The sequence below is a fragment of the Fusarium musae genome, chromosome 1 (genome assembly GCF_019915245.1).
Source record: "Fusarium musae strain F31 chromosome 1, whole genome shotgun sequence".
In the NCBI taxonomy this organism is placed as follows: Eukaryota; Fungi; Ascomycota; class Sordariomycetes; order Hypocreales; family Nectriaceae; genus Fusarium; species Fusarium musae.
The window spans coordinates 4,435,285-4,450,693 of record NC_058387.1 but is presented as its reverse complement, the minus strand read 5'-3'; the positions used below and the strand labels follow the sequence as shown (position 1 = coordinate 4,450,693).

Sequence of the window (15,409 nt, the reverse complement as noted above, 5' to 3'; positions counted from 1 at the left end):
TTCTCTCTCTCCTCTTTCTCCAACGCCCATAGACACTGGGGGAAAAAAGAGGGGTTGAGAGGCGCATAAAAATCAGATTGGTATCTATATATCCAACGCCGTGAAATGCGACCGGCGCCCCATTTTGCTGTGTTGTAAACCCAGTACCTACATCTCCCGGAGATGAGGAACACGAAGCCGTCTATATATACTTGAGAGACGAAGGAAGGATGGTCAACCTTGACAATATAGTAATATATATCAAGGAGTGGGGCCGTTGAGCAACCTAAAAGTTACCAAACACCCAGTTTTGGCGGCGGCGGAGAAATGGTGTGGGAACGGGAGGACCATCGCTCTGTGTTTGAGAGGGAGCCCCACGGCTAGTGGAAGAAGTATCCTCGCGGAACTCGCCGCCGGGCATTGTATGTTGAGGAGCGTTGGCTTCTCCCGAGGAGGTTGGTGTATTGATGTGTGTCACAATGGTCTTGATGACTGTGGAGGGCTGAGGTTGTTGCTTCTGGTCACCGCCAGTAGGCTGTTCCTTGGGCCGGGTGGTGTAGAGAGTCTCGTAAACAGTCGAGGCAGTTGGTGGTGTAGGCACAGCATCGGATGGATGAGAAGTCTGGCTTCGGGTGACAAAGGTTGTTGTTGTGATGGTCTTGGTGCTAGGTCCTGCCTCTGTAGGCTCAGGTTCGGGCGAAGCAAGAGACTCAGCGGGCATGGTAACATAGACAGTACTGATAATGGGAGAAGGCTTCACAGTCGCTGTGACGGTAACTGTAGCGACGCCGCCATCATTGCCAGCGCCTCCGTCAACGGGCGCAGTAGTGGTAGGCTTGGCAGCAGTTGATGAAGGAACAGTGTCATCGCCTTTGCTGCCATCAACGTCGACCTGAAAGTTGGACTTCATCTGATCCTTGATACCAGCAGAGTAAATGTTCTGATTTTCGACCCATTCAAGAGATTGTAGGTTCTTGGCAGCGAATGGTTCGGCGTCAGGTCCAGTAATCTTGATGTCGATAACACTCGAGTAACTCTCGTTGCGGGCGATGGCATCCATGGTGAAGCCATTGGGATCCTTGTCACCACGCATAAATGTACCAGCCCAAGGGAATTTGCCATTCTTGGTGGCCTCCATATCAATCTTGTTCTTGTTCAGGTCGGGCCAGTCCCAGTACCAGTAGATGGTGTAGATGTCACCAGTCTTGAGGTTGTCGGGTAGCTTGATGTCGGACTGGCAGGCCAGCTCCTTGGTGTGGAGAGCGCCTTGAGGAGCGAGTTCGCTAGAGCGCTCAGTGCTGAGTTCACCAGAGTTTGGCTGATAACATTGGCCATCGTCGTAGTTGCGCGTGGCGAGAAGCTTGCCGCGCTTGTCACCGCCTGTGCCTTGCTTGTTCCAGAGGAGATGGACGTCGAAGAGCTTCTCCTTTTCTTTGGGCTGGGTGGTGCCATAGAAATAGATAGTGCCGCGGTTCTTGGGTTTGTTGGGCTGGTTCTGAGGGAGGGTAGTGTGGCCATTCTCGAGATGCATAATAGCAATGTAATCGCCAGGGGCAGCCTCGAGCATGGGATATTGAGGCTTCTTCTCAAAAGAGAACTTGTTGAGAATTTCTTCGCTGGAGTAAGCGGACTGGCCTGACTGGGGGAGAATATTCTGGGGAATTGTGTCGGTGAAGGGAGGATTTGTAGAATCGCGAGGCACATATCCACGAGGATATCCTACATTCCCAAACATTGTGCCATTTCGAGCGAGCTTGTAGGCATACTCAACCCAGGAGTGCGCCAGGGCCGGAGAAATGAGCGTTGTGCTCGCCAGAGCGAGACCAGAGGCCTGGAAGAATTTCATGCTGAATACTGATGTTTCGTAAGGTATTTAATGGTTTCTTGCGGTCGCAAAATGCGAGTTGGTCGTTTTTCTTTTTCTTGTGTTGAAATATAATTGCAATGATATTTCGAAAGGAAAGTTGGCCAAGAGTGAACTCCGGGGAGGAGAATGAATGCGTCGCGTTTTATGCACCAAGGAGCGGAAGAGAGGCAAAGCCCTTCACTATGGAAATTCGCAGAAGATGTTGTTATTGTTGATGAAAAGGGAACAATTGTCGTGTGCGAGCGAACAGTGAATAGGGCTTTGTGTGGTTGACAGCTGGCGAACACTGACAGAGTGTGAGTGACCTTGGTTAACAGGCAACGAGCGGTGACCGAACACTGACCAATAACGAACACTTCAAGCTATCAATGAAAGATTTCTGAGCCTCTACAATCAATGGTGATTGTGGTCTGTTTGACTTGAGTTGCAGTGTAAGGTGTGTTGTTGGAAGACTGAGCGAGCGCCGGCGTAGGTAAAGTGTTGTGTCGTGGATTTGGTCAGTCCTGCTGAAACCTCAGGTGAAAGAGGGGGAACACAAGGAAAGAAACAAAAGTATTTGTTCAATGAAAAAGAGAAGAGGGAAGAAGAAGAGATAGAGGTGACAAAGGAAAAGAGAGAGAAAGGTTGTATACCGCTTGCTCTAGTTCAGCATTTTGGTGTTCGTGAATCACGAACAACAAAAACGGGTGATTCGTGTCAGTTGTGATCCGAGAGCGCAGGAGCTTAACGTCAGAGGCTCTTACAACCAAGAGATCGCGACAGCGAACGGATGGTATAACTTGGATCGGATGGGAGGACGAGTGGTAATGAAGAGATTGCACGACATAGGGACAATCAAGAACACAAGCAAGCGGGGAGGTGTTTCGTAGAACTCAAATGAGGTAGACAGACGCAAATAAAGCACGGCAATCAAGCAGAGATGTCAAGCAGGCACCCGAAGGACGAAACACTTTGTTCTTTTAGTCTGTCTGGAGAGAAACATGAGATCTGGGACGGGGGGTGTGAGGCATTGTATATCCCCCTAGTGGCCCCAGGACCTATCGTTAGGCATCATATTGCGGTCCAGGAAACTGGCCTCGTACAGATGGAGTCGAAACGCAGACGGGAAGAAGAGAGAGGTACAGGCATGCAAGGCACGATTATGGCAGGACAGGACAGGGGGGGAGAAAGACGAGGCGCGGCTAAGAGAGAGCATGTCATTGTTGAGATGGCGCAGAGCTTGGCGTAGCATCAGCTAGTTCATCTCATCGTATCGCGCATATCTGATCGCGGCAGCTCATACTTGGGCATAATACAGCCACTATAGCGCGTTTAGACTAAGAAAGTGGGCATAGAAACAAGACCACCAAGATCATGTTCGTCGCAGCGTCGTCTGGGGAAGCGCTCAAGGGGGCACAGACTTTGTCCCAAGAACCACTCAACAAGACATGAGCTCTGTAGCCCAGTGCAAGGGTAGGGAGCCCAGGTTGAGAATATATGTTTCCCACAAAAGAGAAACGTTTCGAAACTGGGATCTTGATAGCCGCCTGAACGGTCAAAGAGCTTCATGTCAATAGTTCAGGCAAGGCGTCTGGGTCGAGACTCACAGCCCAGCGCTGGTTGGCTATCCATAGAGACGGGACAGTTCAATACGAGGCGAAAACAAGGATATAGCAGGTCTATGTAGAGTCTTCAAAATAATGCCTGTAGCAGACTAAATCTGTTACGGGGATTATCAAGATAGAACAAGAGAGAGAGAGACAGAAAATAGTATGAAACGTCTGGATGCGAAGCGGATCGGTTGGATGTCGTTGGTCGGTTGGCGCCCACAAAACGCGAGCGTCTAAGGAAATTAACTGGCGACGGTTGCAAGCGCGGCTGTACCTTTTTTAGCGGTCAGGGGCCAATTGGCTGTGGCTTGTGCTCCAGAAATGATCGATACAGGGTTGCGACAGGGGCTGGTTCGCTGTAAATTTAGCAGAGAGTAGTCTATATATACTTAGGTAGAAAAGGAAGAAAAAGTAAAGAACGAGTATCGCTGTCTCAGAGTTGCGTGGACTGACCAGTCGCCTGAGGCCTACCGCTGTGGCCAGTGCCGCTTCTTCGCTTAAGCTAGGTAGGTAGATACCTACCTTACCTAAGTAAGGTATTCGGTGGTGGTTTTGGAGCAAGGCTACCTAGGTACGGTGAGAGTGGCCTAACATCCATCACATCAGTTGAAGATCTACCTATTTTAGACGCCTTTGTTGGTCATGACTATCATCTCTCACATTTATGTATATGGACCGCGATATCCTCTTTTTTCCTTTCTTGCTTTTCTTCTTCTTTTACTTTCTCAATCTCTCTCATTTCTTTACTGAGAAGTCGTCGTCATCGTCCCACAAGGTCATCTCTACGGTCGCTCCATGTAAAATTATCGCTGCATTGACGACCTTGTTTGATCAAGCGCCCGACTCAACTCCACCAAAATAAGATGATGACGAGGTCAGCAAATACCTTGGTAATCGTGTTGAACCTTGACGAGGTCGCTCAGCTTGTGGCCGTCAATTTTTCTATCAGTTTTTCCCTTTATTTATGAGCTGTCTTCTCGTCTATTTCCTTCTTAATGACATGCGGTCCCTTGACTCATCTTCGCTGCTGAGCCCTCAAATGCAATGCAGTGACCCGTAGTACACAACCATACATACCAGCAAACATCAAAAGAATTCTATATTGCTCATTTCACTTGACTGGGGACTGCTTCAGTAACTGATAGCCTCCTCCTTCAATATATCTCAGCTGTCCAAGGCACATTCACTCCTTCAGTGCGTCCCTTCAATATCTAACCCTCAACTCCATTCAATATCAACACCAAATAACACATCGTCAACTCCTTCAAATAAGTATCGAATTCTTCTGCACTAACAATAACAAACCTCCTTCACTCCTCAGAAACTCCATCAATCTATTGTCTAAATATTCAATACCTCCGCACCCCCTCAAACTCACTCATCCCTCATCTACGCCCCTCCCTTGACATGGATATTCTCCTCACACGCCCTCTCTTGTTCATTTCAGTATTTTGACGTCTTTTTGAGAGTGACAACTTACATCAAACGTCTGTTTATGAATTCTTAAGCATTAGAAAATCTATCATCTTCAGAGACTACATCATGATTACAGTGTCAAAACTCACAAATTCCACATTTGAACAACTCACGTGCCTTTGAGTGTGGCTATTTCGTTCCACCTCCATTCTTCAATGGCTTCTCTCAATGTCTCACTTCCCCATCCTTTCCCACCCTCCATGTTACTCTCTCTTACGCCTTTCAGCTTCTCCAAGTTTAGCTTCCGCAATTATTGCTTTGTCGACGTAGATGGCGTGTCCCGACTATTTGGGTCCTTTTTTACTCCTTCAAATCACCTTAGCTGTAGTCCACCTACGTAAAGGGAACGAAAAAAACCGTTGTTTCACACCCTCGGAAGCTTCATTCAATAACTCAATCTCGAGTGGATCGAGATGAAGAAACGCTAAATTCCATCTTCGCCATCTAAACCGTCCCTCAAGGCGCAGATCCTCTTAGTGCCTGCATGCTTTGTGAATGTCGTCACTGTCCCTTGCCTTAGTCTCTGTTGGTGATGTAGTGATCGACTAACGAACCTGTGACTCTAAACTCTCTTTTAACCTTTGATGAGCTGAAATCTGGGACGTGATGAGGAATTTCAATGAAACTGATAATCATTTCCATGCGTGGGCATTGAATAGCCACATCCATAAAGACGAAGCATCATAATGAGGGCGAAGGGTGACGACCTGGATGAACTAATTGATTTGATTCTGTAATCTCGCATGAACTACCAAAGGATATGCTTGTCGTATCTATAACGAACTTGGTATTACTGAACTCTCATAACCCAACAACTCCGAAAGCCATCCTGAACGCCACCCAGATTTCCATACCGTACCAACCCAAACCCGTAACATTACATGACTATTGTGACATTAAACGCGTAAATGCATGATCCATCTCATCAGTGATCTCGTTCACCATCCTCCTGCTGCTGCCATTGTGACTGGCACATGGCTACCAATAGCATCTCCTCGTCTTCGCTTCATTGGCCTGGGGCTGCCATCACGATCAGCTCCAGCCATAGCCCACTGTGATTGTGTCCATAGAGCTGTCTGGTCACTGCTGGCTTCGGGCTTGTGGTGCGAACCCCATTCTGATCCACCAGTGCTGGCAGACCATCCGTCTAACGCCGGCATGTCCCAGCCTTGAAGGCTATCTGGGTTATCGTAACCAAGTGAACTTGACAGATCCAATCCTGATGTGGTTGTTGGGCTCTGGAAGGGGTTCGCAGTGGAGATGACAGGTTTGAGATCTGCCAGTGTTGTTTGCGCATCGTAGTATCCCGCCGTCTGGCTGTGTCCGTGTCCATGTCCGTGGCCGTGTCCAGCAACCGGATGGCTATCATTTGCTGTGCTGCATGTTGCGGGCATGAAACCAACGCCTGTGCTTGGAGGCAAACCATGGTCAAAGCTGGTCGGGTACGACGGTTGTAAGCCTGCTGTTGGTGGAGGTGTAGCGAGACCTCCAGAAAAGGACTCGAACAGTGTAAGTCCACCATTGTTTGTCGCGGGAACAGTTGGTACCTGAGCCAGGCTCACGCTAGGATCCCATGCAGAGCTAAAGGTCTCATTCATCGCTGCTGTCATGTGCTGGTTGATTGAAGGTGTGGGCGACATGATGGCATCTCGTGACATGGAGGTAGAAGGATAAACGAGGGCCTTTTGTTGGTGGTAGCGGGACATGGGATCGTTAACTGTCAACCAGCGCCACGAAGTACCAGCCGGCTTGAATACCGGGTTGTACTTGTACCATTGGTTGGTTGTGTTGAATCGCCAAAAGACGATGCCCTGGCGAACCCATCGGTTTGAGTCGGGAGCACACGACCAAAGTTCTTGGTACATGGCAACCTTGCAGATGAGGTCGCTTCCAGTCAGGTCACGGCGAGCCCAAGAAGCGGCATCGCCGTCGTCCTCGGATCGCTTGCGCTTGCTGCCAGAGCGGTCGAGGTCGTGCTTCTTGCGGTCGTCTCCCTTGCTGCGCTTGTCCTTCTTGCGCTGGTGCTCAACATCGGGATACTGAACAGCCATGCTAAGAATGCTAGCCCACTCAACGGCGGGGAAGGGAACATGGATATCCTGACGAGGGCGCGAGTGACAGTCACAGTCAGCCTTGGAGTCGCTGCAGCCCCGGCGGTGAATGCCGGTCTCGTTGGTGTAAACACCCTGCTTCTTGTCATCACCGTGAAGCTCAGATGGGCGAGTGAGGCGTGTAACACACTTCCATCGGTGGTTCTGGAGGTTGGGGTTTGTGATGGCAACCTCGACAAAACCAGTGAGCTCAGAACCTGAAGGGAAACGAGCATGCTCATGCAACTCAAGAGTAGCGCACATCTCGAGAAGTAAGCACTCCTCATCTCGGGTTGGGAGATCTAGAGTCTCGTAGATCTCAGGAGCATCCTTCTGCCATCGGCGAGTTACCGTCTTGACACAGGCAGAAGTGGTTCTATCCAAAGAGCGGGTGTACTCATGAAGCAACACATCCTTTCCGAGTACACTGGGGCTGTCATCACAGTTGTTGTACTTGTTCAGGTGCGGGAAGGACTCAGTGTCCAGAGCGTTGTCCTGGGCGTCATACGCGATCTCATCCTTGAACTTGACCTCAGAAGAGGAGACATAAATCTCTGCTGTCTTGGGGCGGACTGAGATAAGAGACTGAAGAGCAAGAAGTTGCGAAAAGTACTCGTAGTTGGGCTTCACATCAGGCACTCGGCCTTCAGCGAGAGCAGTCAGGACAGGGTTAGATTTGAAGGATTCTTGCTCCTCCTCGTCATAGTAGTCCTCAGAGTTTGTGGAGCCAGGCTCCTTCTTCTCTTCAGCTGGGAAGAGGAAGTGGACTAGTGAACTCAGTAAGAGATTTATATGAGGCACACGGCAGTGACTTACAGCATCGCAAGTCCTCAAAGAACTTCTTGACCACTTGCATATGACTTGAGACCTGCTTACGTCCCATTTGCTCAATGCTGTCGTTGCTGTTGTCGATTCGGAAAATCTCTTTGCTGCCAAGGATAGCAACGCAGATTGTGAAGATGTACTCGCTGATGAGCATGTTTCGGCCATGGAGCTTGCCGCCCATAGAGAACTTGCGGCGGCCCATGTGAGGCATGAGAAGAACAGCTAAACCTCATTAGTATAGATCAAGTTAAGAGTAGTGAGAGGGTATTCTTACAGTCAACAAAAGCATCCTCAAGCTCTGGTCTTCTCCAGACACCACCCTTGTCCTTCTGGGTGTCTTTGTGTGCTTGTCGGTTGCGGTACTGGCGGAAGGCAGGCCAGAAGTATAGAGGGTTGACACCATTTCTGGGTCTTCTTTGATATCGGGGTTGATTTCTGGGTGTAGGTACCCGGTATAGGCACTCGAATGATTGTGAGGGGATCATGGGAGCTGGGAGGCTGACTGGTACCGAAGGCGAGATGCCTACTGTGTTGGGATAGCATGATACCATGCTGTTGAAGTTGTGTGACTGCGCATTGCCGGCCTGTTCACGTAGAGGTAGGCGGCTGTTGTTGTGATATGTTCGACGAGCATCTTGAAGGTAGTCTGGTGAAGGTGTATAGCGTTGTGAGGACAGTACAGGCCTCGGATGATAGAGTGATGAAGACATGGCAACAAGCAAGTGTTTGGCAAAGGAATGCCGACTGGAGAGTTCAATGAGATAGAAAGACTTGAACCAGCTGAAACGAAATGCCTTTGAGGACTCTACGAATGCAGACAATGAGTAGACAAGAGATGATGAGAATGTTGAGAGGAATTCAAGACGTGGAATGGTGGGATAGATGTATGCATCTGAAGAAAGGAGTGTTCAGGCACTGGAACGAAGAATCACCAGGAGAAATCTAATAAACATCTATAAATCCTAGACTGGGGAGTATATCAGTGATAGTCTGCGGACCAGGGCCGGAGCGCCCCTCTCAACTCAAACGATCAAGATCAAATCCATCATAAACTATCCTCTACTGTCCTAACCACCAAGGGCAATGGGGTCGTGATGGACGGGGATGGGGTGGGGGTAGGAATAGCTGGGAGTGGGAAGGGCGCCGCTACAGCTCCAGCTTCAAAGTTCAACTCCAACAACAGCGGGGAACAGACATGGCTTTGCCCGGAGGGATGTCTGCTGTCGATAGTCGTGGCGGCCAATTGTGAGTGCCTGCAGAAGCCACCAGCACATGGCAGCTTGGAGCATTGATCGAGGGCGTTAGCATGCAAGGGAGCATCAGGGCGGGTCCCGCGATATATGTGTGCTAACCCAACCTGACCATTAACCAAGGGACTGTGGAGGGGGGCGTGTATCGAGGGATCTCAGAGACATCTTCAGAACGAACGGCGCAAGGTACAGAAGGTTTGGTATGTGTACAAGATTAGAATCAGACATTAAGAGGATCCGCAAGCTCCCCTGGCCCGTAAACTCAGGGCATCGAATTCTTCTGTCCAGATCGTAGCCACCCCGAATAAGCGTTGTGAGTAATGCATACTATCCGCTCTGCAGCGAACCAAACGACCCTTGCCAAGGGAGAACGGCGCAGAGCTCATGGAGAGCGAGATCAGCCGTGCAGGCACAGGAACAGGAACCCTCAGCCTTGTCGCAACTCTCTGTCTCTCCCGTGCAAAGGCAATAGTACATCTGTAGTTTACTGATCCATACTTCACATATCCATCTCATCAGTTTCATTGCCAATATTGACCCTACTCCTTCCTTTTCCAGTCAATTGCTGAAGGGCCACCTTGTTCACCTGTCCTCCAACCTTCTTCTGCATCTTTGCGATCTCCTCCTCAGCGTCGACTGCCTCTGCCTCCGCAAAGTCCAAGACAAGCTTGCGACCAAGCAAGTGGGTGTCCCTCAACGCATTTAGTGCGTTCTCGGCTTCGCGGGGAGTGACAAAGTCGGCAAAAGCAAAACCCCGAGGGGTATAATCAGCCTTCTTGGGTAGGCGCACCGATCTAAGCTGGCCATAGGTTCCAAATAGTGACCTAATGTCCTTCTTGGTCGCCTGGAAAGGCAAGTTCTTGATGATGATCTTGGTGCGCTGCCCTGCAGCTTTCTTAGCCTTGTCTTCCCGACGTCTCTCCTCGGCTGCGTCATGGCCCTTGTGTGATGCCTTAACAGCCAGGGCATGATCGTCAAGTACATGACCATCCATGACTTTGAGTGCAGCCTGGGCTTGGCTCCTTGTACGGAACTCCACAAAACCAAATCCCATGCTAAGTGTCTGCCCTGGTTTCTTCGGGTCCATTTTAGTCTTAACTCTAGCAGCTACGAATCCGTCGAGGGACTGAAAAGCTTCAGCAAGCCGAGATGTGGAAGTCGAAAAGTTTAAATTTCGCACAAAGAGAGAGGTGGTTTCCAAATCCTCCTCCGGCTTATCACCGCGTGACAGCAAGTCATCCACACTAAGATTTTGGACCGTCGGAGCTGGACGATCTTTTAGTGACACGGCTTGATCCAGTTGGTCGCCGCCTCTGAAGATGTCACTTGGCGCTTTTTCCAAAAAGAGCACACTATCTCCAATCCGGCGATATGCCAGCTTCCCAAAAGCGGATTTGGCGTAATTGGGCTGTGAGAACTGGACAATGGCGATTGTCCCGCTCGGGGGCATCAAAACTCTCAGCACGGGCCCAGACTCCTCGAAGAGCTTACGGAGCTCGTCGATCGTCGTCCCGTAGGGAAAGTTTTTTACCAAGATGGCCGTATCACCCCGCTTCTTTGATTTGAAAGCTTCGAGGTCCACTCCATTAGCGGTAAAATATGCTTTGGTCTCTTGAATGACGCTCGTCTCCGCGATGGCCTGTTTGATAGCAGCATCGGCTGAGGTAGGGTCAAGAAGTTCTGATTTTGAAACACCAAGACGGTCGGCGACCGACGCGTTGACGGCATCCTGGCTCATATACAACGCATTCCAGTTAAACGTAGTAGCAGCTGCCTCTTGTTTCTTCCGAATCATGTTTTGTTTCTTGAGGGGGAGTTTGGAAATTGCGAACTCATCCAGACCCGTGTCTCTCTTTGCGCTCGCAGGAATGATGTGAAGAATACGCCCCTGAAACGTCGCCCCGTCCATGGCTTGGAATGCTTCAACAGCTCCCGACGGGTCAGTAAACAACACCAGGGCGAACCCCTTGCTGGTACCTGAATTGCTGACCGGTAGATGGACCTAGTATTTCAACAGCTATTAGTTGATATCCAGACTAGTAAATTCCTCAAAAAATGTAGTAAGATTGGCAACAATTCAGTCAATCGAAGCATCTACTAAAATATTCGCTCAAGTTCTCATCAAATACCGAAGTATAAGCTGTCCCTATCTGAGCTTCATCACGTCGCCTTTGTTTTGTAAATAAATAACAGTGAATAATCTGAAACATACCTCTTCAATGGTTCCGAACCGCTCAAATGCCTCCCGGAGATCCTCCTGGGTGGCGCTGTAGGGCAGGTTCCGGACAAAAAGTCTTGATGTTCGGCGGATCGCCTCCAGTGAGTCGTCTTTTGCCAGTTCACCCCCCGATGCCTCAATCGTGGTCTCATTCATCGCCACGTCAGCTGTAGCTGGCGGGTCAACAGAAGTGAGTTCCATAGCTTCGCCTCCCTCTGCATGATCGGTCTCAGTTGTTGATGGCCCTTGCGCAGGAGTTCGTTCCAAGTCATCGGGATCAATAAGGTCCAGCAGTCTGCTTGTTCGTGAGCGAAGCCAATCGTCATCTTCTGCGACTATTTCCTGCTGTTCCAGACCTGATTTCGCGGCTGCTTCTTGAGGCTCCACAGGTTCGTTGCCTGCAGGAGTTTCCGCCTGCACATCAGAGATCACCCTTACTTCTTTCAGCTGCGATGGCAAAGATTGAGAGACCGGCGGCTTTTCTGGTGCTTCGATTCTGCGCTGCTTCTCCCTTCGAGTCGGAATCTGCTCGTACTCATCATCGCTCTCCTCTTCAGGAACAGCAGTGGCAGCAACAGCAGCAACGCCGTCGCCGAGACCACCGCGGACACCATCATCGAGCGCGCCCTCTCTGCCTTCCTTCATTACGTGAAGGAACTCGCGTAGCTTCGGGTCCGCCGGCTGGGGCTCATCTCGCTTGCGCTTTCTCAAGCTCGAGTCTGACTCCCTTTCAGCGGGCTGCTCATTGCCCTTGATTGTTGTGGATGGTGTTGATGCAGCCTTGGAATGCCAGGCGCTCTGGCCTTTGCCTTTGGTGAGGGCGGGGTCTGAGATCTAGCATTCCATCAGTATGAGAAGTCAAGACATTTAGAGGAGTCAACTCACGGGTCGCGCAGTCTCTACGGCGATCTTGGACATGCGAATGTAAGACCTGTTGAAGTACTTGACTGCCTTTGAGGCATCTTCGGGTGTCTTGTAGCCCACATAGCCAATGCGTCGCTGGGGAATCAGCTTGACATCGGTAATCTCGCGGCCTTGGGCGGAGAAGTGCTTCCGAAAGTCAGCCTCCGAGATACTGGGTGGCAAACCCTTGATGAATATCCTCGATGAAGCCATTGTGGTGCTGTTGTTTGTTGTTTGATATCTCCCGATCAATGGCGAATGGTTTCACCGTGGGAATTGAACGCGTGAAGTCATTTTCAGAACTTGGGCTCTTTAAGAAGGGAGAGAGGGAAAAAAAAAGTTTCTCTACCACATTCTTATTGTCCGAGGTTGGGACCCGATGTTGGTCCGTGCACCGGATTTTCTAACAGTCCAACCCCACCATCAGCTTCCAAGATGCTTCTATTCAGTTGATTTTCTACACCGCCCTGAGCTCAGTGATGGGAGAAATTCCAGTGAACAACTCAAACGCCACTATAAACAGTATGACAGCACTGAAAACGGTCGATGGTAGCTACTCACTCACGAATCTAGGTGTCTCCTTTCACGAAAGATTCTGCTCAGCTGAGCATGCCGAGAGTTATCTGGCCAGCATTGTTCATGAAGCTGTGAAATTCTGCCATTTCAGTGTTCACTTTACTGCCAATAAACATCAACTCAAGAGCGTATATCTGTCCACAGGAGCCTCATCACAGAAGAAACCACTTCGTATTCTCAGCTCCCGCGTCACGCCTTCAAGAATGTTGGTGTGGAGGGTATGGTTTTGCCTACAAGACTTATCTTCCACACAAGACCTGCATACTGAATGCCAAGGGGGTAATTCTGGAATCCAGTGGCTTTCTAGGTTCTTGCGATGCTTCCCTGATTTTCATGCTGCTGTATTTTTTCCGCCTTCCATTGCTAGTTATTGTGTTGTATGGTTCATGCCGAATGCAGTAGTCTGTGGACCAGCAGGCCATCAAGACATCAGTACTACACAAAGCCCTCCTACAGCACTCATTCATGTCTATTGCTCCCTCGAATACATGTATATCATCACTCGGTGAATTACTGATTACTAGTAGCGGATCTAAGGACAGGTTCCTCATCTCCGACATGCAAGTCAGATGGCGGGGCGTTATACGTTTGTTAGACGCCGATCATGCGCACATCTCCTCGAAGACTACGAGACAATGAGAGCCTCAAAGTTCTCAATATCTGAGCTCGTTATTCTTTGACTTCGTTTTATCTTCTTCAGTCCCCATTTCATTCATGTTCAATAAGAGATTCTCCATGCCAGCCTCATCGTTTGCAGCCATGTATTAACTGATTGCAAGAAAATAGATCAACAAAACATCATCTTCTCCGCCTGGTTCCCTAGCAACTTGAAATTAACTTTCAAATCAAGAAGCGGTGAGTTGAAATACAGAAATATTCTAAAGTTTATATGGCCCTACCACTCTGAATTTGGTTTTGCGACATTCCTAGCCTCCAACATTTCAGCTACCATTGCACAGTTTGGCAAAGATTAATTCTTCGAGAATCGTGAACTTGAGACGAATGCAAGAGTTTCGGCCTCGAGTAAATGGTAAGTGTTTAATGAGAAGTGCTTTTTATATTCTAGATCTGCCAGAGGGGTGCTGAGATGTGCATTCTTGATGTGCATTCTGGCATACTTGAGATGCACACTCCACACCAGGAGCTCTGGAATGACTTGTGAGGGAATGCGGATGCAAGCCATATCCTCTGGAGAATTCTTGTCAAAGTTTATGGAGGGCCATCTGACTTTCAGCGTGCAGGAACACTCGGAATCCATAAGTATAAGAAGACCTCACTGCTCACTCATCCGTTTTTCCAGTAGTGCTGCTCAAGGAACACTCGAAATGTATGCCAGATGCATTTCCCAGTAACTTCAACCTCGTATATTGAAAGACGCCATGGTCTACTCTTTCAATGTATTCAATATGGACCCTATGGCTGGTCAATTGGTCTTCAACACGGCAATAATACTGCGGAATTACGATCTTGGAACTCATCGATATGTCACCGAGACCCAGATTTTCCACCAAAATAACTACATTATTCCCGAGAGACGTCAAAGGTATTCGAGATACTGGACTGCGGTTTTGATCAGAAGAGCTTGGGAGTTAGTCGTGGTTTGGTGAACATGTCGTCTTGAGTCATGATGCGACGCTTCGCCCATGACCGATGAGCAAGAGTTATCACACTATCCTCCGGATGCGGCAACTACTCGACTACAACAACAACAACAACTATTCTTCTTCCGGTTGAACTTTGAAGTTTATTCACGCTTTGGACCTCGTTTCTCTACCATGACTCCGGTGTCAATCCATCAGTAGAAAACTCTTCATCGCTTCTGCCACGGTCGCTGTCACATTTGGCGACCGAAAAATATCGCCAGTTCCAACAAGGTTCCACGGCACGAATTCCCCTCCGAAAGAACCTAACGTTGTACTATCACTGGAGACCATGGGGAGAAGAGGTAAGAACTGCAATCGGCGTACTGATAGTCCTTCAAGCCGAACTTCGTGGGCCATTTACTGTATGAGTTTCTGTATATGTATGACGCCACCAAAGTCTGTCACGGTCTTGGCATACTTTGATGCCTCTTTGGGCTGTGATCGAGAGATGTGCGCAGGAGGCTACCTCGGACGTAGGACCTTTTGTCGTTAAGCGTTTCCACTACAGTGTGGACCTATGAACTTGTTGGAACTTTCATGATAATCACGACGGTGCCGTATTGACATGTTGGTGGTTTTCCTTTGTGGTTCTAAACATGCGCCTCTATGTGCCTGGTGCCTGGCTGACATGTATATATTCTGTTCTGAGTGTACTGTAATGGTCTACAGGCAGGGCCAGGAACTCATCGCTCATACGGAGTACGCCCTGGCGAATTTACATCATAGGGGGTGAACTCAGGATGTCTATGGTACCTATCCATCAGTCGTGTCTCGTTTTCGTCACCTAATAATAACTACCATCTCGTATGTGTTCTTGGTCGATAAAATTGGAGCTGTGCTGTATCACTAGCAAAACAGCTCAGTCGATGTGACGAGAGCCGTGATTCGGCAGGCCAGAACTCTCTTTGAACTCCGTACATGATCGAACACGGTAATACTCTCTGAAATGCACCCGCGCTCATGATCTGACACACTGGGCGTCACAATTCACCA

General features: G+C 49.2%; 3 protein-coding genes across 3 annotated transcripts; all 3 read right to left on the bottom strand.

Moving 5' to 3' along the window:
• Positions 1 to 265: 265 nt before the first annotated feature.
• J7337_001338 (uncharacterized protein) lies at positions 266 to 1,825 on the bottom strand (the record flags this gene model as incomplete). The annotated part of the gene is made up of 1 exon (XM_044819080.1): positions 266 to 1,825. The coding sequence occupies one exon, from the start codon at positions 1,823 to 1,825 to the stop codon at positions 266 to 268; it is 1,560 nt and encodes a 519-aa protein (XP_044686782.1).
• A 4,024-nt stretch (positions 1,826 to 5,849) lies between these two features.
• On the bottom strand, positions 5,850 to 8,536 carry J7337_001337 (uncharacterized protein; the record flags this gene model as incomplete). Its single annotated transcript, XM_044819079.1, has 3 exons — positions 5,850 to 7,768; positions 7,818 to 8,048; positions 8,101 to 8,536. The coding sequence occupies 3 exons, from the start codon at positions 8,534 to 8,536 to the stop codon at positions 5,850 to 5,852; spliced, it is 2,586 nt and encodes an 861-aa protein (XP_044686781.1).
• Positions 8,537 to 9,575: 1,039 nt separating this feature from the next.
• J7337_001336 (uncharacterized protein) lies at positions 9,576 to 12,410 on the bottom strand (the record flags this gene model as incomplete). The annotated part of the gene is made up of 3 exons (XM_044819078.1): positions 9,576 to 11,078; positions 11,289 to 12,128; positions 12,180 to 12,410. 3 exons carry the CDS (start codon positions 12,408 to 12,410, stop codon positions 9,576 to 9,578), a joined length of 2,574 nt encoding a protein of 857 aa, XP_044686780.1.
• Between the last annotated feature and the right edge of the window lie 2,999 nt (positions 12,411 to 15,409).